Source organism: Lissotriton helveticus, chromosome 7 (assembly GCF_964261635.1).
Source record: "Lissotriton helveticus chromosome 7, aLisHel1.1, whole genome shotgun sequence".
Taxonomy (NCBI): domain Eukaryota; kingdom Metazoa; phylum Chordata; class Amphibia; order Caudata; family Salamandridae; genus Lissotriton; species Lissotriton helveticus.
In genome coordinates this window covers 532,659,398-532,680,108 of record NC_136068.1, presented here as the reverse complement: position 1 = coordinate 532,680,108, position 20,711 = coordinate 532,659,398, and the positions used below count along the sequence as shown (strand labels likewise).

The 20,711-nt window shown below is 44.4% G+C and overlaps 1 protein-coding gene across 1 annotated transcript; it reads right to left on the bottom strand.

The window, feature by feature from the left end:
- Positions 1-15,830: 15,830 nt before the first annotated feature.
- Positions 15,831-17,768, bottom strand: LOC144766861 (serine/threonine-protein kinase SBK1-like). Its single transcript, XM_078650574.1, has 3 exons — positions 17,606-17,768; positions 16,928-17,130; positions 15,831-16,715 (listed from the first exon to the last, which is right to left on the bottom strand). The coding sequence occupies exons 1-3, from the start codon at positions 17,766-17,768 to the stop codon at positions 15,831-15,833; spliced, it is 1,251 nt and encodes a 416-aa protein (XP_078506700.1).
- Positions 17,769-20,711: the final 2,943 nt, after the last annotated feature.

Genomic DNA, 20,711 nt, shown 5'->3' with positions numbered 1-20,711 from the left:
TACGGATTTTTGACAGAAGAGCCATCTCACAGGCCACGGATAACGAATTACTGGATTTGAAACAGGGCAATCGTGAATTGGAGGCATATCTTGCTCAGTTCAATAAATTGATTGTGGAAACAAATTGGCCTACAGAAAAAAGAGCAGCAATTTTTTATAGGGGTCTTAAGGATGAGTTAAAGGATGGTTTATCGCAAATTCCCAAGAGACCAACTGACGTGTCAGAGCTCATTGATCTGGTGCTTCAAATTGATCAGCGTCAGTCAGAATGACGTAGCGAAAAAAGAAAAGACTTTAAACCTTTCCCCCCTCGATTTGATCGTGCAAGAGCTGAACCGGTAAAGAATTCTGAAGGGGTTGTTGCTGAAGAACCCATGCAAATTCGCACAGTTTGTGGACCACTTTCAAAGGAAGAAAGGGAGAAACGCCAATTGGGGAGGCTATGTATGTACTGTAGACAGCCTGGTCATTTTGTCAGAGAATGTACAAAGAAACCAAAAGCTAAGCAATGGGTAAAAGACAGGCTCCACCAGTAGACGGAGTTGCTCTGGTGGGAACTCCTTTAGAGTCAACTCCCAAGCCTCAATTGTTAGCAAACACTCTCCAGTCTGCGGCTCCTCACCTGATTTTGTCCTGTAAGATCCGCTTTGGGGAAAAACGTGAGGAAGATGTCGTGATCATGCTGGATTCAGGTGCCAAGGGAAATTTCTGTGATATCCAGTTCGCAAAATCTATGGGAATAAAATTCGAGAAGAAACCAAGGCCGGAGCCAGTTAGAGCTGTGGATGGCACCCACTTATCGTCAGGTCCGATTACCTTTGACACAGAGGCTATCTTGGTATTAGGTCCAGGAGATCATCGAAGCTACATTAGTTTCAATTTAATTGATGCGCCTCAATTTCAGATGATTTTGGGATTGCCCTGGCTTAAGGAACACAATCCACAAATCGATTGGTCAAGGCGCACTGTGGAAATGAATTCAACCTTCTGTAATGAGCATTGCTTCCATGAGCAAGTCGAAGAGGTGCAGACCACGTTGTCGTCCAGTTTGGCAGATCAAGTACAGATGATCTGTGCTGTCGAGATTCCAGAGATTCCGCAGGAATACCAAGATCTTGCAGAGGTATTTAATGAACAAGAAGCTAGAAAACTACCGCCTCATCGGGACTATGATTGTCGAATTGAGTTGGAGCCTGGAGCGACTTTACCCTGCAGTCGTATTTATGCCTTGTCGGAGCCTGAGAATTTGCATTTGAAAGAATACATAGAGCAAAGTCTAGCTTGTGGATTCATCCGACCCTCACAGTCTCCAGTGTCATCTCCCCTCTTTTTCATTCCTAAGAAGGATGGTTCGTTGAGAACTTGTATAGATTACAGGGCCTTAAATCTGGTGACAAAGAAGAATCGCTATCCGTTACCTCTCATCTCGGAACTCCTAGATCAGGTTAAGGACGCTTGCATCTACACAAAGTTGGATCTGAGAGGAGCTTATCATCTAGTGCGAATGGCTGAGGGAGAGGAGTGGAAGACTGCTTTTCGAACGCGGTTGGGGTTGTTTGAATATCAAGTTATGCCCTTTGGGTTATGTAACGCCCCAGCTGCCTTTCAGCATTTTGTAAATGATGTGCTTCGAGAATTTTTGGACCGATTCGCCGTGGTTTACATCGATGATATTCTAATTTTTTCGAACAGTTTGGAGGAGCATGTCGGTCATGTTCGATTAATTTTGGAACGTTTGTTGGAGCATCATCTGTTCGTGAAGCTGGAAAAATGTGTCTTCCATTCTTCTAAGGTGGAATTCTTAGGATTTATTTTGTCTCCGAGAGGTGTTTATATGGATGACTCCAAGCTACAAGCAATTAGATCATGGCCAGCTCCTAGATCTGTAAAAGAAATACAAAGTTTTTTGGGATTTGCAAATTTTTATCGAAGGTTCATCCAGAACTTTTCGGAAAAGGTGAGTCCCATTACCCGACTTTTGAAGAAAGATGCTCGATTTGTTTGGGGTCAAGACTCTGAAGACTCCTTTCAATCTCTAAAAGAAGCGTTTGTATCAGCCCCAGTGTTACAACACCCAGATTTGAAAGAACCTTTTTACATTGAAGCAGACGCCTCAAATCTGGCAATTGGAGGAATCCTTTCCCAACGTCATAAGCAGACTGGCCAGTTACATCCTGTGGCGTACCATTCGCAGAAATTGTCTTTGGCGGAAATCAATTATTCCATTGCGGACAAGGAATTACTGGCCGTAAAGGATGCCTTTCAGGTTTGGAGGCACTATTTACTTGGTGCAAGACATGTGATAACTATATTCACTGATCACCGCAATCTGCAATTTTTAAAATCAGCTCGGACCCTCACTCCTCGTCAACTGCGGTGGTCTCTTTTCTTTGCAGATTATGACTTTGTTTTAACCTACAAACCTGGTTCAGCAAATGGAAAGGAAGACGCCTTGTCCCGTCTCAGTTTTGAAGGAGAGGTTGAAAAAGTTTCGGAAGGATATATCATCCCTCAGGAAAGGGTCATAGCAACTGTTGCAGAAGACAAACTGGGAAATTTAATCAGAGAAGAATTTCGAGGAGAAAGATTTCGCAATTGGTTAGCAGTAGGTTTGGATCGAGAAGTCAGAGATGGGAAACCTTATATTCAAGGAAAGATGTTTGTGCCTAGTGAGGAACTTCAGAAGGAAGTCATTCGGCTTCTTCATGATCATCCACTAGCAGGACACAAGGGAGAGGTCAAAACTTTGGATTTGGTGAAGAGGACCTTTTGTTGGCCTGGAATGGAAACTCAGGTGAGACAGCACGTAGCCACTTGTGAGCAGTGTGTTAAGGGGAAAAGTTCTAGGCAGTCCCCGCAGGGTTTACTCATGCCTTTGCCTTCAGCCCCGTCCCCATGGCACACTATCCTAATGGATTTTATTGTGGATTTGCCCTCTAGCCAGGGATTTTCTGTGATTTGGGTGGTGGTTGACCAATTTTCTAAAATGAGTCATTTTATTCCTCTAAAGACCTTACCTACAGCTCCACAATTAGCCTCCTTGTTCATTCAGCACATTGTCCGGTTACATGGGATTCCGAAGGTAGTCATTTCTGACCGGGGATCACAGTTTGTTTCTAGATTTTGGAGGTCTTTCTTGAAAGGTTTGGGGGTGGATTCTCGTCTGTCCACCAGTTTTCATCCAGAAACGGATGGACAGACGGAAAGAGTAAACCAAGATTTGGAGCAATATCTTCGTCTGTATTTGATGGATCAGGAAGGGGAATGGCCTTCCTTATTAAGTACAGCGGAGTTTGCGTATAATAACTCAGTTCATTCAGCAACAGGTTTCTCTCCATTCTTTCTAAATTCTGGTCGACATCCCAACATGCTAGTAGGTCGGGAGGAGGTGGATGTCCCAGCAGCTGAGGCAGTGATTCAGAATTTGCAGAAGACTTTCCAGTCTGCATCTCTCAATCTATCCAAAGCAAAATCTGGATACAAGAAACAAGCAGATAAGAAACGAAGGGAGAGTCCAGTTTTTAAGGTTGGGGATTTGGTTTGGATATCTACTCGACACATGAGATTAGTGGGGAATCGTAAGTTTCAACCTCGATATGTAGGTCCATTCCCAGTTGAGCGCATGATTAACCCCGTTAAGATAAGAATAGCTCTTCCAAAATCCATGAAAATCCATCCTACCTTCCACGTCTCTTTGGTTAAGCCGAGTCCACCCAATTTGAGATGTGAGCCATCTCCTACAGCAGTTCAAGTTGAGTCAGCTGAAGTGTTCGAGGTGAAAAGAATTCTGGACTCCAAATTGAGAAAGAACAGACTGTTCTATTTAGTGGATTGGAAAGGGTATGGCCCTGAGGATCGTTCTTGGGAACCGAGTTCTAATGTCCACGCTCCAAGATTGGTAGCTGAATTCCACAAGACTTATCCACAGAAGCCTAGAGAGGGGGTTTTAGTGGGGGGTACTGTCAGATCTCGACCTGGTCCTAACAAGATTAACCCAGTTCATTTAAAAGGACCTTTGATTTCAGGTACAACCCCTATCCTATCCATTTGGAGTTGGCGGCAGAGGGTGGCTCAACAGTGGGCAGATTGATTCCAGGTTGGTTCCTGGTTGCGCCGCTCTGTTCCTTGGGTCAGCGTTCTAGTGCTCAGCTGACTGTCAGCCATTTCATGTGCGCGTGTTCTTTGCACCGCGCACTTCAACTGTCGTTTTTTGACGGAAGGTCGCGCTTTCCTGAAGCGCTTCCAAACCTTGGTATTTTTTCGGTATTTCGGCACTGTATTCAGTGCGAGGCTCAATAGTACCCTGGAGCCTTATTTGAATAAGAGACGCTATCGTTTTGGACATGTTAAGGTCCGTGTTTTGAGTCAAGTCTCCTCAGCTTACAGAGACATTTTATTTTGCCTTGTACCTTCTTGAGGGCATCTCTTATCTGCAGACACGGCGCTCACATTCCTGAAGGAGTCACCGTGGTAGCGGAAACCGGCGGCAGTCGAGAAGTCTACCGGTTATGCAGTAGGAATTTTCCTTGTTTGTTATTTTTCAGTTGAACTCCGACTTTGGATATTATCCCTGCATTCAAGACTTTAAGTCATCTGCCCTTGTTGGTCTCTTGGTGGGGTTAGCCTTGTATTCCCCGCTGCAGCATTACTTAGTCTAAAAAATAAACTGAGCAAAGACTTTAAGACTAAATTATGTGGAGATTCCTTCAGGGGCAATTCAGTTAATTCTCTGTCCAGAAAAGTTCAGTGCTATTCCTGAGAGCAACAGTACTATCGGAGTGTCTTTAACTTCAGGAATTGTTGTTCAAGATTCTTCATCGCTTCAATCAGCATCAAGTACATTTCCAGGTTGAATATTGTAAATGGGGTATTCATTGTATGCATATGATTAATACTGCTGTCTACCACCATATCGTCATCCTCACCAACTTCAACTTCAGGTTACTGAACTATTGATGCTCTGTATATAATCTGGAAGCGAGTTGTAATGCATTGAAGTACAAAGAGAGCTGCAAATTCCACACGTGACAAAGGTATGATTAAAGTCAGTGGGGAAGATTAGTTCTAGTAAGCCAACTCTTGTGGGAACTGTATTAATGATGTTCTTAATGTTTTAGGTGCGACTTAGCCAGAATAAGAAGAGTCAGAAGGCACATGTGTGGCAGTCTCTCTTGTCTATCCACTTCCCCTTTCCCTTTCGTTCCTGGCCTTGGAGAAATCCGGGTCCAGGGAGGTGAGGGAATTGGGAAATAATCTGCTGGGCACCTCCCTTCTAGTCAGCTGCTCCCACGGAGAACCAAGGAATTCAGGTACACTTCTGACAACAACCCGTGTTACCAGGACACTAATACCCCAGAAATTGGGACAAATATCTTGCCTGAGCAATGGTACGACCATTTCAAAGGCATGTACAATCACACGGAGGAGAACAATTATGACGTAGGGAGGGGTTGCCAGTGGGTCTCCTCGGTAGAATTTTCTCTGGAGGAAATTATAGTGGCCATCCAGGGTCTAACACGAAATAAAGCCCTGGGACCAGATGGTATCCCACCAGACCTTTTTTAAAGCAACGTTGAGCTATGGGCCCGTATTCTCACATGGGTGATTAACACGGCAGTTGCAAATGGCCTCCCGCGCTCATGGTCATCGGCAACAATAGTCCCAATTTTTAAAAAAGGGAATAGGGATAACCCTCAGTGTTACCGACCTATATCACTGATAGACATGACAGCTAAAGTCATGGGTAGAGTGGTCCTAATGGGCCTTATGGACTGGGCTGATGAACACCAAATTATTACTGATGTCCAGTACGGATTCAGGGCAGGGAGTTCGACCACGGATCAGTGACTGAACCTTCATTTATTGGTGGCTAAGTACACCAAAGCCAGCAATTAAGCGGTATATTTAGGGTTCATGGATCTCACCGCAGCCTTTGATCATGTAAACAGAGAGAAGTTGTGGACCCTGATGACCAGTTTAGGAGTGGATCAGGGTTTGGTAACTATTCTGAGAGCATTGCACTGGAACACCTCTGATAAAGTGCGCTTTAATCTGGAGGGGGGCACTACAGAACCTTTTCCCTGTACTAACGGGATCAGGCAGGGATGTATTTTGGCCCCCTTTCTGTTCTCTCTGTACATTAATAAGCTAGATCAGGCGCTAGGTAAGTTAAAGGTGGATTCCCCAAGAGTAGGTACTCGACCTGTCCCAGTGCTGCTGTACGCGGAGGACACGGTACTTCTAGCCTGCACCCCCAAGGGACTTCAGTGTCTGATAGACGGGTTTGTTAGTTTTATGGATACCTTAGAGCTATCGGCTAACCTGACCAAGTCCTATGTTATGTTGGCTGGAACTAAACTGTGCAAGAAGTTCTCTTATAAAATAGGTGCACATAAACTAGGACAGGTACAAACCTTCTCCTATCTTGGCCTGTTATTCGATGGGCTTCTAAATTTTAAAATATTAATTGAAGAGCGATGCACTACGTTTAGTGGCCTCGACCGGTGCTATAATGAATTATGGGCGCAGGCTGGGTAGGTGGTCATCGGAGCAAATAATGAATTTGTATAGCTCAATATGTTGCTCAAAAGTGATTTACGGGTCCGAAGCCTGGGGTTTTGTAAATACCCGGCAATTACAGCTGGAGGAGAACAAACATTTGAGAACGGTGCTCAAAACTCCACAAAAGCACACCGGCCTTGATCGCCCATGAGGAACTGGGTAGGGCCTATATTAAGGCCTTTTTGTAACATAGTTTTTATACTCGTCTTTTAAACTCTCTTCCCCATCCCTTCTGCTACTTATTATTCCTTCCCCATTCCTTAAAAGTTGTTTTAAATGCTGCATAATGTTATACATTGTAATGGTTTTAATTAACCGAGCAATAAAGAATTTACTTACTTATATTAAGGATTTGGTAACGGTCAGACCCCTCATGGCTTGGCTAAAGATCTGGACCAGCACGGAGGCAGACCTGAGCAGACAAATTATCAGAGATTGCCTGGATAGGGATAAAGGAATGAGTATCACATGGTTAAAGTATGTGAAGACTTCCCTTGAAGGAATTGGTTGTAAGGATCTCTTCACAAAACCAGCGGAAATTATCCCTCAAGACTTAGAGTTAAGAGAATCTTTTTGGAGCAGGTAGCCTCACGTAGAGCAGCAGTGGAAGGAGGTAAACCCACAGTCTGCGCTCACAGTATGGTCAAGACAAGGGAGGGGATGGAACCTTATCTTGCTCCCATGTCTAATGCGCAGGACAGATTTTTAATTACTCGTTTTAGGCTCAACCGTTTACATCATTTGATGGCGATCCGCCAGGTTTTACTTTAACTGTGGCGCAGAAGGGTGCCTGCGGCTGCGACAATCGGTCTCCGCAGGACACCTTTCATTTTGTAATATTATGTACATTTTATGTATTACCCAGGCGCAGTTTTTTAGTAGGTATTTTAAAACAGAACAAGTTCAGACATGCCACGGTCGCCCTATTATTCTTGCAAAGGGTGAATAATCGTCTAAGGTTGTTTTGTATTATGAATTTCATTAAGGTTGCTTTACGGCTAAGGAATACAAGAGGGTTGTGCTGAATGAATTTCCTGTCAATTATCTTTATTTCTAACTCTGTAGTGGGCAGGTGATGTTTATGAATTGTATTTTAATTGTTTTTTAAATGTAGAAATATGTACTTTTATGGTGTTTTTTTAAATACCGAATAAAGGATTGATTGATTGAGTTGGTGAGTGTGTTGTTTTTGTAGTGTAACCTTGTTGTGCAATAGGCATGGAGAATCAAAGTTGTGAGGAGTGGCATGTAGCTTACTTTGTTTGGGTCTGTTAAGGGCAGAAGGTGTATGAGTTATTGGCGGTGGCGCAGCATGTGGGTCTTGTAGTAAGGTTCTAAATTGTCCAATCGATGTGGTTAAAATAGAGTTGCTGTATATGTGTTTATTTTATTTTGGTGTTTTATAGAGCGCAAACTTGACCCGTTAGGGTATCAGAGCGTTTTACATAGTCAAAGAGTCATACAATAGACATGATGTCACAAGAATATACTGTACATTAGGGAGGGGGGGTGCTGCATTCAAAGCGACGGGAGCAGGTGTGGGGGAGGGGTGAAAGCTTGACATTAGAGTTTGTACATGGTGTGTATCACTTGTGTAATCTGGAAGGTAGGTGTATGTTTGTTATGTTATGTTATGTTATTTTTGTGCTTCTATAGCGCATGGCCACTCCAGTTGGAGCATCCCGGTGCTTTTTCGAAGGTACCCACTAAAAGAGGGAGAAACATAACACTGAAGGGAATTGTAACACACGCTTAAAGAAAAAAAACGCAGCGGTCTAAGGGAAAAGCCATGTTTTAAGGGCCTTTCGGAAGGACAGCAGGCTAAAAGCCTGTCTTAGTGAAATCGGAAGGTCATTCCAGGCACGAGGAGCTAGATAACGAAAGGACCGACCTCCTGCTCTGGCGCGCTTAATAATGGGAACCTTCACTAAGGATAGCGCAGCAGATCTAAGAGATCTGGAAGGCTGGTACCAAGACACACGATTTGAAATATATTTTGGACCGATGCCATGTAAGGCCTTGTAGGTCGTAGTCAAAGTTTTAAAAAGAATCCTTTTGTCAACCGGGAGCCAATGTAAGGTCGAAAGAAGAGCAGTGGCTCTAGCTCTTCTTGGGAGACCAAAGACCGCTCGGGCTGCAGAATTCTGAGCGACTTGAAGACGCCTGATCAGGTATTTGGGAAGCCCCAAAAATAAGACATTGGCGTAATCCAGTCTGGATCCCACCAGTGCCTGGACAATAATTTTCCTGTGCTCAATGGATACTAAAGGTAGAAATTTACGTAGCATCCGTAGTATGCCAAAACATTTCCCAGTGAGAGAGGAAATATGTGGTCCAAAAGAAAGGTCATTGTCAATGATCACTCCCAAATTTTTGGCCTTCTGGGATGAGCTAACTGGTGAAGACATCTCCTGCGGCCACCAGGGTTTCCAGTCCGGCTTGGAGGTGCACCCGAAAAAGAGCAGCTTGTAGTTTGTGATCGAAAGTATTATGAGGTGTTGCATGTGAGAGATCTTGTTGTTCCGGTTTCTATGAGAAGGATGTGTATGTAAAGTATTGTTTGTGAGTGGAAGTTGTAGGGTAAAGGGGGTGGGGATGTGTTTGTGAATAGAGTGTATGTTGGGTGTAAGAGGGGATGAACTAGAGTTAACAGTGTTTGTGTTAGATTTGATTGCTGCGAGGTAATATGTGTGGTGCAGTGGAATGTAAGTTTTGTGTGGTTTTATTTATTTATTTGTGTGTTTTGTAAAGCGCACAGCTGCCCCAACGGGGCGTCCTGGCGCTGTTAGATCAGGTAGCAAGGGGCGGGGAATGAGGGATTATGAGCCAAAGAGGCAGGTCTTGAGGGACTTGCGAAATGCAGGTTCTGACTGACAGGAGCGAAGGGATATCGGGAGTTTATTCCAGCGCAGTGATGCGCAGACTTCAAATGTTTTCCCTCCCGTTCGGGTTCTTTTAAATCTGGGGGTAACCAGAAGAAGTTTGGAATTCGAGCGCAGTGTTCTAAAGTTACAGTAGGGACGTAAGCTGGTTTTAAGGTGAGCTGGCCCTTTACCCTTCGTGGCTCTATAGGCCAGTGTCATAGCTTTGAACTCGCGGAGGTAGGGGATATGTGGTGTCTGGGAGGTATTCCCTCCACCAGACGAGCCGCAGCATTTTGGACAGTCTGTAGATTGTGACACAGACCTGCCGTAATCGAGATGGGCGGTTATCAGGGTGTGAACCACAGTCTTTCGGCAGTCAGTAGGCAAATAGTTAAAAAGCCTTTTTATTGTTTTGACCTTAGCAAAGCAGGATGCTGCAACGGTTTGCACCTGGGCACCGAAAGTGAGATGGTTGTCCTAGCTGACCCCTAGGTTCTTAACTGAGTCTTTAGGTATGGGAGCTTGACTCAAGTCTTCCGGTCACCATAGGTTGGATTCCAGAAGGGTCGGGGAGTTAAAAAACAGCACCTCCGTTTTTCCTGCATTGAGAATCAGAGAGTTTGGATCAATCCATTTCGATGTATTCCTAAGGCAAGATTTCAAAAGATCAAATGCCGTGGCAGTGGGCTCATCAAAGGTGAAAAGAAGCTGAATATCGTCAGTGTAGGAGGTAGTTTTGACACCTGCTCATACGATCATTTCCGCCAGAGGGGTAAAATAGACATTAAAGAGGAGCGGGCTCAGGAATGAGCCCTGTGGAACTCTCCATTTAAGTGGCCTGGCGGAAGATGTGAAATGAGGGCGTATACCTGCTGCGTACGGTCTGATAGAAAAGAGGCAATCCACTTCAGCATGGTACCTCCTATGCCCAAAGCACTTAATCTCTTCAACAGGATCTTTTGAGAGACGGTGTCAAACGCTGCTGAAACACCGCCCTCGACCCACGATCCCGCGTCCATTTCACAGAGTCAGCCATTTCAATCAGAGCCGACTCCGTGCTGTGGCCAAACCGGAAGCCATGTTGAGAATCATGTAAAAGCCTATGGGACTCTATATAGCTGGCGAGTTGAGAGTGTGACAGTTTTTCCAAGATCTTTGCTGGGGCCGGCAGGAGGGATATCGGCCTGTAGTTGCTCGGATTGTCCGGATCCGCATTGGGCTTTTTCAGAATAGGAACTAGGGAGGCATGTTGTTTTATTGTGGTAGAATGAAGAGGATGGTTTTGGTGGTTGGAAAGATGGATGGCTGAGTATGGGTTTGTTAGAGACAAAATTTGTTCTGTTAGGAGTAATTAGAGCAGGGACTATGTGTCTGGACGGGATATAGTTAATTATGGTGTGGAATAGGGTTGTGTTAGTGATGAGTGGATTAGTTAGTGGTATAGGATAGAGCTGTGCATTGTTTGTAAGTAATGGTGCAAATGTGTGGTAGCTGGGATAGAAGGGTGCATAGGTTTTGTTTCGGGGATTATGTAGTGGGTGCTGAGACATTGAACTTTGTCTAGGGTTAGTTTCTAGTGAATGAGCAGAGTACATGTGCTGTGAGTATGACAATCTGGTTGTGGATGGGGTAGGGTGGATGCTGGTGTATCTAATATTGGGCAGCATTTCTGGCCCTAGTGCCAACCAGTCTCAAACAGGCAATTACCCTTGTCCTCTCCGTCCTTAACCTCGAAACGAGGCTTAGACCCCTAAGCTTTAACAGCCCTAGTAATCAGGTGACCCCTTCAGCCAATGGGAACTCTAGCCCTTAGTGTGTGATCATTTAGGGAGCTGTAGTCCAAAAAAAGATGGGCTTTGTTAACTTCCTGGGAATAGTAGAAGAGGCGCTCTCTGTATCTACCTGCTAATCACTGCTTGGCTTGGCCATTCCCCCAGAATTTGCAATTTTAAAACTTCTTCAGGATCTAAGTGGTAGGCCTGCAGTCAAGTTTGCATTGTCACTAGCGGGTGGCATTATACCCAATAGTGACATACCTTGATGGCCTTCCCTGCTCATGTGGTAGTGGCACTTGTCCATCCTATACCACTCTGAACCTATCTGTATCACTATCAACATCCTCCTGAGCCACGGAACCAGCTCATGGGGAACTCTTCTGCTCTTTTGCAGACCTCATCTGCTTGCTCACAGATGTATCCCAGTATGCAGAGTACCAACATGGCCAACAAGGAGAAGTGGCCCATTCTGCCCCTTGGATCAGACTTCTGCCACCCACCCCAGGGAAAAATTTCCCCACACGGTAAATAACCAACAATGGCAATTGACAGCTGTCAGTGTTGTGATTCCAAGCCCCTAACCAGCCACTGCCACATGGAAGCTCCTGTTTGGAGTCTTGGCATGGCCTCACTTCAAGGCATGGGGTTGGGATCGAGTCCCCCACTTGCTCCTGAGCCCCCCTGGCCTCTTGGGTTTCTCTAAATGGGAGGCTATATCCTTAGATAGGGCCACTGGAATTATACGGCAGCGGAGAGCCAAATTATGCCACATGGTTGAGTAAGAAAGGGAAAATCGTGCAGCATAAGGCGCACAATTTTTTATAGTATTACATCATTATTTTGTAATTTCGACACTTGTTACCACTGTCTGGGCATTGGATGCATCTCATTAGTTCCAGTTTAACTCTCAAATATAGCAATAAGCAACATAAAGGTGACCAGTCAATCTTTCCAGATGGCACTCCACTGCGCGGTAACATGTGTTGTCGCACTGTTTGAATCTTTTTAAACATTTGAGCTAGAAATGTTTGTTAAAATCTGCAGATTATGCAGCAGATGGTGGAATATGTGTCAAATCTAGAATTAAGAGAAAAATGCTATGGCCGCACAATCGCATAATTCCAATGGCCCTGGTCTTAGGTGATGGACACCCTCCTCCCACTCTTACTTCTGCCACCTTATCTCATAAAAATCGTTTTTATGAACCACCCTTCAGCACGTTCCTAGAAGCCTACGCCTTTACTGTCACAATCATTCTGACCACACCCACCTTCGTTTGGCCGACACATTCAGACACTGAACTGCCCACTAAACTCAGGCAAGTGAGTCCTCCATGGTTATGGGATATATGGTGGAGCCAATGCAAGAGTTACCCCTAAGCAGGCTATGTGCTAGTCATGGGAGAAAAGGGCTGTCTCAAATAAATCAGCATAAACATGTACAGAGCTTTTTCACCTCCTACTTTCTCAATGTACTATTTAAATGTTATGTGTTCAGTTGATCCCCAACATGCATATGTTATTGTCATGTTATAAGTATTATGTCCCCAGAAACAACAAAATCACAACTATAATTCCAGATGCATAATGAACGTTTAATGGAGCAGTCACTGCACACAACATTATTTGGATTTTGCAGGTGGTATTTTTACATCAGTTATTTATGACACACTTAACAGTGCTGAAGTCCAGGTGGTAGAAGAGGAGAATGTCCTAAAAATTAATGAGATTGTTCTTGATTGAATAAGTGCAGGTCAGTGAGAGTATCTCGCCATGGCACACTTAGTAACTTGGCATGGCTCTATCAAGCTCACAAGGGGCTATCGAGCTGGGTTACTTCTTATGGTAATAGGCTTCACATGTTTGCCACTGCTGTCCACAAAGGTATTGGCACCTTTTACTAAAAATGTTGCTGTAGACTGCCAACATGATTTAAGCTACTACAAATTAATTGAACTTCCGGCTTTTATGGTTTCCCCACATGTAAATGCTGGATTGAAAACAGAGTTCCTTATGATTAGCCTCTGTTTAGGACGTGACTTGTAGTTTCTACTCATGGTTCCCCATCGGGGTGAAAGTCAGAATTATTAGTGTTCCATCCCAGTCTCAAAAAGGGATACTTTTTGTTCCTAAAATTAACTTCCACCTCCACATAAAGACTTCTCAGAGTGAGAGAAGCCTCTGAACTTCTTTCTGGTAACACTCCTCCATAAAACTCTGAGCCACTATCCAGTATTTTCAGGGAGATCTTCAGTATTGAGCCGTGGCTGATTCCTTTCTGCCTGTGGCTCTCTGGGTTTCTACTAGGATGAAATTTTGAAAAGTCCATATTGCACCCTCTCCTGACAAGACCCACCGCTCAGCTGTAGCTGCTGGTGTCAGTGGTTAGGGTTCCGGTAGCTGTGTCCTTCATGCGTCCTCTGTCCAGCCGTGGCATGGGAAAGGGTGGGCTCAATGACCCATCCCATTTTCCCACAAACTTCAAGGAAAGAGAAACAAGAATTAGATTCCAATTAGATAATTCCATAAATATACATAAATATATACAGTGATAAATACACTGAAACAATTTCTTGAAATCAAAGAGACTAGCCAAATATTCTCTCTTTTAAAGAACAATATTCTATCTTAGTGGGTTTTTTACTCCCCAGAAAGACAACTGAAAAAGATCTCATGTGAAAAAAATAGACAAAATACACATTGATCAACTTAACATAGAACCCCTTGTGGTGTATATCCATAAGTGCACCTATCAATGAGTGAATACCTCCAATTGCAAGAAGGTGTTCCTCGTGGAATGTCCTGTGACTGAGCTCCCACGCTGACTAGTTGTAGCTGTGACAACCGAGAATGGGTGGAGCTGGAAGTCCAACTCACAAATAGATGGAAATGCCTTTGCCAGCAAACCCGTCAATACAGAGGATGGGCACTTTTCTCAGTTTTTTTTAGATCTTCTCTTAACTGAAGCCTTGTCCCCACTAGGGCATAGACACCCTGTGATAAACTGCCTGTTTAGCTAGATTTTTCAGATCAAAGCATGGTATTGATGGGGTCGATGCATAATAGGTATTCAATCAGATGCTACATGATCCCGATGCAGGCAAATGTTGGTTGATGAAACCAAGGGACCGAGGGGTTGCTGGGGCATCCTCTCCTGTTAGACAACAACGGAAGACAATGGTCCTATGGCCAATGCCAACTATACCATAAAAGGGTGAACCTGAACTACTATTACCTGTATCAGCTTAATGTGCAATTTTACTAAATAATCTGCAGAAACAGTGATTCTGGTGGAATTGCCACAACAACTTACTTCCGACCACAAAAGGTTACTAAGGACTTTCATGTATTTCTTTTTGGTGTTTTAACTATATCTCAAACATGGTCCAAGGCCATTAGAGAACATTAGAAAACAACACATATATTGTGAACAAACAATAAGCACCAAGGAAGGACAGACGGATCAACACAATATAAAATATAATAGGCAATGGATCTTAGGAATGGGAGAGAGCTAAACTGATATCGACCTTAATAGTAACGGCGTTCAACTAGAAGAGAAATCAAGGGCTTGGCCAAAATGGCTTTCAAACAGGAGGCTTGAGCCCCTTGATTGGAGGTGGGAAGACTCCTCCTCCTGAATTGAGCATGTTAGCTCCTGGTAATTACCAGGCAAGCTGAAAATGCCCTAGAAAGTAACAATTTACAAAAGCCCTTTTACTTGTAATTTTAACCTATCATAAGGTTGCTACCACGTTTGAAATCAGGAGCTGTACGTCTTCAGAGCACATACAGCGGATGAAATTCCTAACCACTATTTCTCATTTTTTAATCTCCTTTTGCTGCAGTTTTATTATTCACACAATCTATTTTCCACAATCTGTTCTTATTGAACCTGAATGGTATAACTTCACCTGCTGTGTTCAACAATTTGTTCATTTCTGTTATGGACTGTGTATTTCATGTTTTTATGTGAAATCCCTTCTTTCACCCAGCACTCTGTTCTTACATCCCTTTACAAGGGTGTTAAAGGGGCCCCTGACTTGATGTATCCAAGGTGTAATTGCTTAAAACACATTGCTTCTGTAAGGAAGCCAGCCTTAGTTATTTTAATCCTACTCTATAAACTTTCGCTTTTTAGTTTGATCATGTATGCAGGGCATATGATATTTATTTGCTTTAGCCGTTATGCATAGTGACATGAGTGTTTTTATTGAATTGGTGAGAACAGGCATTTTTTGTGGCACTGTTACAGGCAGATGTTACTGAGGTAAGCTGAATTCTTTTGGATGATAGGAGAATATAACTATTAAGCATTGCTTGAATATGTGCTGCTTTGTAGAAATGCATAAAGACAGAACTGCTTGAGTTGGAGAATCACCAATATGTGATCAATGGTTGAGCCCATGGCTGCAGCATTTGAAATTGTATTCTTAGGGTAAGAGTTGTGAGTAGGAACCTAACATGTGAAATCATGACTGATGTGGATACATTAGCTTACCTTGGTCTCCAACAGCGCTAACCATGTCTGGGAGCCACCACAGCTTCTGTTCTCTTAGTATGGACAGTCAGTCTCTTTGTGGTTCATGAAATGAACATTCCGTCTGTCTCATTCGCACTCAGACACCATGTCACGAGACCTCTACCTCAGCTCCCAAGAACAGCGATGAGTAATCTGTGTGTAGGGTCAGGTCTGTGCTATGTTCTACCCATTGATCTGGCTTCATTTCAAAGTCTGTGAAAAACACTTCTGGCTCAAGAGAAGAACATGTGCTGTCACTGAAGTCTGAAATTATGGTGCCCAAACTGATGCTCTTGTTGCTCTCTTCCGCGTCAATGCTTTCAGAATTAAAGGAGCTTGACGATCCACTGCTCGTCACCACAGCCTGTCCATCACTGCCAGAAGACATGGAGTCACTGGAGGTGAGCTCAGTGCTGCTGCCTTCTGCTACATTGTTGGTGTCTTCTAAACCACCTGCTAGGCCGAGATCCACTGTCCAAGGAAAATCAATGAAGCGTAGGACTTCCACAGCATTGCTCCTCTGGAGAGGTTTGTGAGCCAGGAACTTATGGAACATATTGAGGGCTTCAACAGTGAAACGTTTCCACCGGCAAGGGACCCCACCTGCACCTGTAGTTGCCCAGTCAACAAATATGCTGTAGTTGATGTCTTCAAATCTTGGTATCTCCCAAGGAAAGGTGCCAGTCAACACACAGAAGAGAAGTATCCCAAAAGCCCACACATCCAGGCTGAAGTCAACCTCCAAGCAGTCAGCGTGGGGTTTGTAAACTTCCGGGGACATGTATGGGACCGTTCCTGACCTTGCAGATACAACAGTTCCCTTCAGTCGAGTTAACCCAAAGTCAGTCACTTTGATGCTGTGACATTCCTTATCATAGAGTAGCACATTCTCTGGTTTTATGTCACGGTGCACAAGTCCTTTACTCCGCATGAAGTCCAAAGCACTAGATATCTGAACTGCACATCGCTTTACTTTCTCTTCTGGAATTCCAACCTGAAAAGCAGAAAAATAAAATACGAATAAGTGCAAATCGACTAGTAAGGATTCGCATGAGGAAATGCACCATATTATAAACCCTAGGGATGACCCATGCATACAGAGATCTGCATACAGTATTAGACAGTTACACGCCTTCCGCTATGAATGCATTAATTTGCCATATAACATGGAGCAGCTGTACTAGACTGGCCCAAGTGTGTACATACCTGATCCTGAATCAAGGAGAAGAGGTCACCCCTAGGGGCCAGTTCCTGGGCAAATACATAGTGCTCTTTGGTCTGGAAAGCAACTCCGTAGCTGGCGATAATATTGGGGTGCGAGGAGAGACAGAACGCTATGCAGTACTCCATCAAAAATCTCCTCTGTGATGTACGGCCTTTACTGAGAAGCTTCAGGGCCACTTTCTGGTCTGTAGAGAAAAAGCAGACATTGGTTAAGGACATACATTGGAAAATGCACAAGACATCCTCAACCTCACTCTGGAGATTTTGTGAACCTGTGGAATGTAATAACTTTGTTTCAATTAGTAGAGAGAAGTGGTAGCACCAACAGGGCCCCCAGTGGTGAGCAGAGATGACACACGGAGGGAAGGCCGAAGAACAACCAGGTCAAGCGATTTGTTTCAGAGAAGACACTAAACGCAAGACGAGCATAAAGCATTGGAAAATTGGGAAACAAAGCAATGTCTGTTCAGTATCAGGCCGATACAAATAAGTTTTGAGGAAAAATCTAACAGGTTGCAAAAGAACATGACCTTTAGGGTATTCTTTTTTGTGGACAACGTGTCTCACTTGTTTACTGATTTCTACACAGATCATTTTAGAAAGTTAAAGGAGGTACCTAGTCCCTAGTTCTAATTCTACTTTTAAGCCTTGCTTTCTCACCGGTTGTCCTGTTTTGTGCCATCAGCACAGATCCGTAGGCGCCAGAGCCAAGCTCTTGCAGAACCTCAAAATAATCTTCCAGCTCTACCTCCACCAGGTTCTTTGATATTTGGGATGCGTGCCCTTCCAGGATCAGTTCAGTCTCGGTCACCTGTGGGTTCATATTCTAGTGTTCTTCCTTTAAAGCTAAAAACGTGGACAAAAGAGGGGGATACAATGAAATGTCTGCCTCGAGGGTGTCAGGTGGGTGCTGAGTTTTACTGGAAGGGTGCCACTGCTAATGTCTGTGATAAGAGTGGGTGTGCCTCGGTGTTATGGTCACTTTTGAGTGTGTCCACGTCCTTGTGTCATAGACGCAGTATAATTCACATGCATTCATTAGTAAGAGCTGAACAGATGGCCTCGTTTACAGTGAATTGGCGTAGGGCAGCGCCTTACGTCTCTGTGCTGCTCTGCCCTACGCCGATTTGAAAGAGCAGGAATGCCCTGTATTTACAAGATATGTAATGCATTCCTGCCCTTCCAGTCACAGCCTGTGCACAGTATGCCTGGCACCAACGCAGGCACCCTGTGCACCATGGTTCAAGTGCGTCTGCGCTGTTGGCAGGATTGTTTTTGTGCAAGAAACCTTCCTGCACAAAAACAATCAATGGAGGTTTTTTCCCTTTCTACGTGCACGACGAGGCCATGGAAAGCCGTGCTTGGCCTCGTGGATATGGGCCGGCACTCTGCGCTGCCGGAGCGTAAATAGAAATTGGCCACTGGCAGGGAAAGGGGCTTGGAAATGAGCCACTATGTGTGCAATCAAAGACCAACCAAAATGTCTACTTTCAGGGCAAGGTCGTGTGCACGCAGCAGGACAGCCATTGGAAAGCATCACACGCTGCACCTCCTCTGGAGGTCACCATCAAACACACATCGGGGCCAACACCTGCCTGGTGTCGCGTCCGATGAATTTACTAGGAAAACCAAGCGATATACACCAAACATCTGAGAGAAAGATCAGGCATCGGAAAACACTTCAAGAACCGTGACACTAAAGCATTCTCTCATATTTGAAACCCCCGCTCCAGGCAGCCCGGATTAGCTTGAATTCGTTTCACCACAATACAGAAAGCAGCGGCTTCCGCATTTGTCATTAGAAAAAGTTAAACGGCCGACAAACCTACACACATGTGTTAGCAGTGCGCCCCGAACCGCCATTCTAAGTGCGTGCGTAACGTCACTTCCTACATAATTATGTGTGGTCAGGTCAACATTGGCGTCCCCTTGTTCCGAGAATAAATAAAACGCAACCTTCTATCTTGTTCGTTTTTGGGTGTCGCGGCTCGCCACTGGAGATTAGTTCCATTTCGCCAGCTCCCCGCCATCGAAATCTTGGCGACAAGGAGGTGAACCGAATGCCATCGCATTAAAGCATCAGCGAGACTCACAAACGGAAGTTTGCAAAACAAAAATACGGGCACATTGGTATTCATACCTAATATTTTAGTCCATTCTTCTAAAATTCAAATTCAAAGCGCTGCAAAATCGCCCCATTTTAGTCTAAAACTCGGGGTGCAGTTTGAGGCAGGGCAACCGTCGCCAACAGGAGGCTAGCGTTACTGGGACAACGGTGTTGTGGCACTAGATCCCAGGGGTAAGAGAGGCTCTCTTCATCCCAATCAGGTGTGCCCATCACTGCCAGAACAGGGAGTGGGAGCGTTGTCCTTGCATCCGTGCCCATGCCCCCCTGTCTGGCCTCGATTCATCACAGACTGTAGCCCACAGTCTGTAGGTGACGACAGAGCATGGCGCACATCTTAAAATAACCGGCGCATTAGAAAGCGGCATACCTGAGTGTGAACGGGCCTCCCTGAAGCCTGTAGTTAAGGCCGAGCGGTTCCTGCAGGACGTGACTCCCGCCCTCTTTTAAGGATTCCTGGGTCCGATCTTCGTCTTCAAACTCCAGCAACAGAGGGAAAGCGAGGGCTCTGCCCCCAGACAGTGGGTTATGTACCCGGGCTGGGGGCGTGGCCTTGTCCATCCTGGGCACAGGTACTGGACTCATTAACATAACAAAGACCCGAGGGCCCGGCGGGAACAAACGGGAACTGGGGTGGGCGTACACGATGAAAACGCAACTTTTATATGAGGGCGCCTTTCTTTTTAAATACATCTATAGTATTGTATCGGTATTAGTTATACCTTGATGTTCAGAAATTCCACAGTAAACCACCAACCTGTAATTTGCGACGGATAAGAAGACGCTGTGACATACAATGAGTTAATTTATCTCCCAAATCACAGTAACTTGGGTCAAATAGTCAGTATTTGAAATAAGATCAGCCCCACTACTATACTCCCATAGTTCTACAATTGGCGGTCTTTTAGGAAGGAGAGGTGTACATTCAAATATATATTATAAGCCTATATGTGGAGAAGTGGCTCATTTTGCCCCTCCCCTGCAACCGTTTAGGCAAAAAAACACGGGTTCTATAGATGTATTTCATCGCCCTTCCGAATCCGATGTACGTAAAGAAGATGGGTCGCGCTCCCGCCCCGCATCTCAAATGACTCCGATGAGTCCCATCACCAGGCGAGCCTACCTCATCCAGCGACTCTGCATGGGACAGGCATTACTGCTCTATAATTCCCCCTTAATATGAATACTAATATATATATAAACACCAAACATGTAATCGAACTTTAGAAATCCAATCACTTCACATCTTTATGAAACACTGCTTTACCAATCGACTAACACGCTCAATACTTCAATTTAAAGAGAAGTGAAAACATGTTGAATAAATAAATGCATCTACAATTTTAGTAAGAGTAAGGAGCGAAGCTATATATTTTGAAGTATGGAGAGAGTGGGGAGTTCAAGTTGCTAAACTAGGAGCCAACATTTTGAAGTATAGAAATGCGACCGTTAAACGGGCCAGAGTTGTGGTTTTCGTGACGTCACTTCCTCTTCCGGTAATTAGTAAACGCCTGTAACGCCTTAGTAAATACACCACTTTTCCAATGTAAGATGGTTTGTAATCACCGTCTGCACATACCTACCTTGAATGTTATCGATTCAAAATATAAACTCTTAATGGAACAAAAAAATTCTGGGTCC

Excerpts from the sequence above, each read along its gene's own strand:
- LOC144766861 (XM_078650574.1), bottom strand. The coding sequence starts at position 17,768 with ATGAACCCACAGGTGACCGAGACTGAACTGATCCTGGAAGGGCACGCA. Across the intron at positions 17,131-17,605 it reads GGCACAAAACAGGACAACCG|ACCAGAAAGTGGCCCTGAAG; the intron begins GTGAGAAAGCAA and ends TTTTCTCTACAG. Across the intron at positions 16,716-16,927 it reads TCTCCTTGATTCAGGATCAG|GTTGGAATTCCAGAAGAGAA; the intron begins GTATGTACACAC and ends TCTGCTTTTCAG.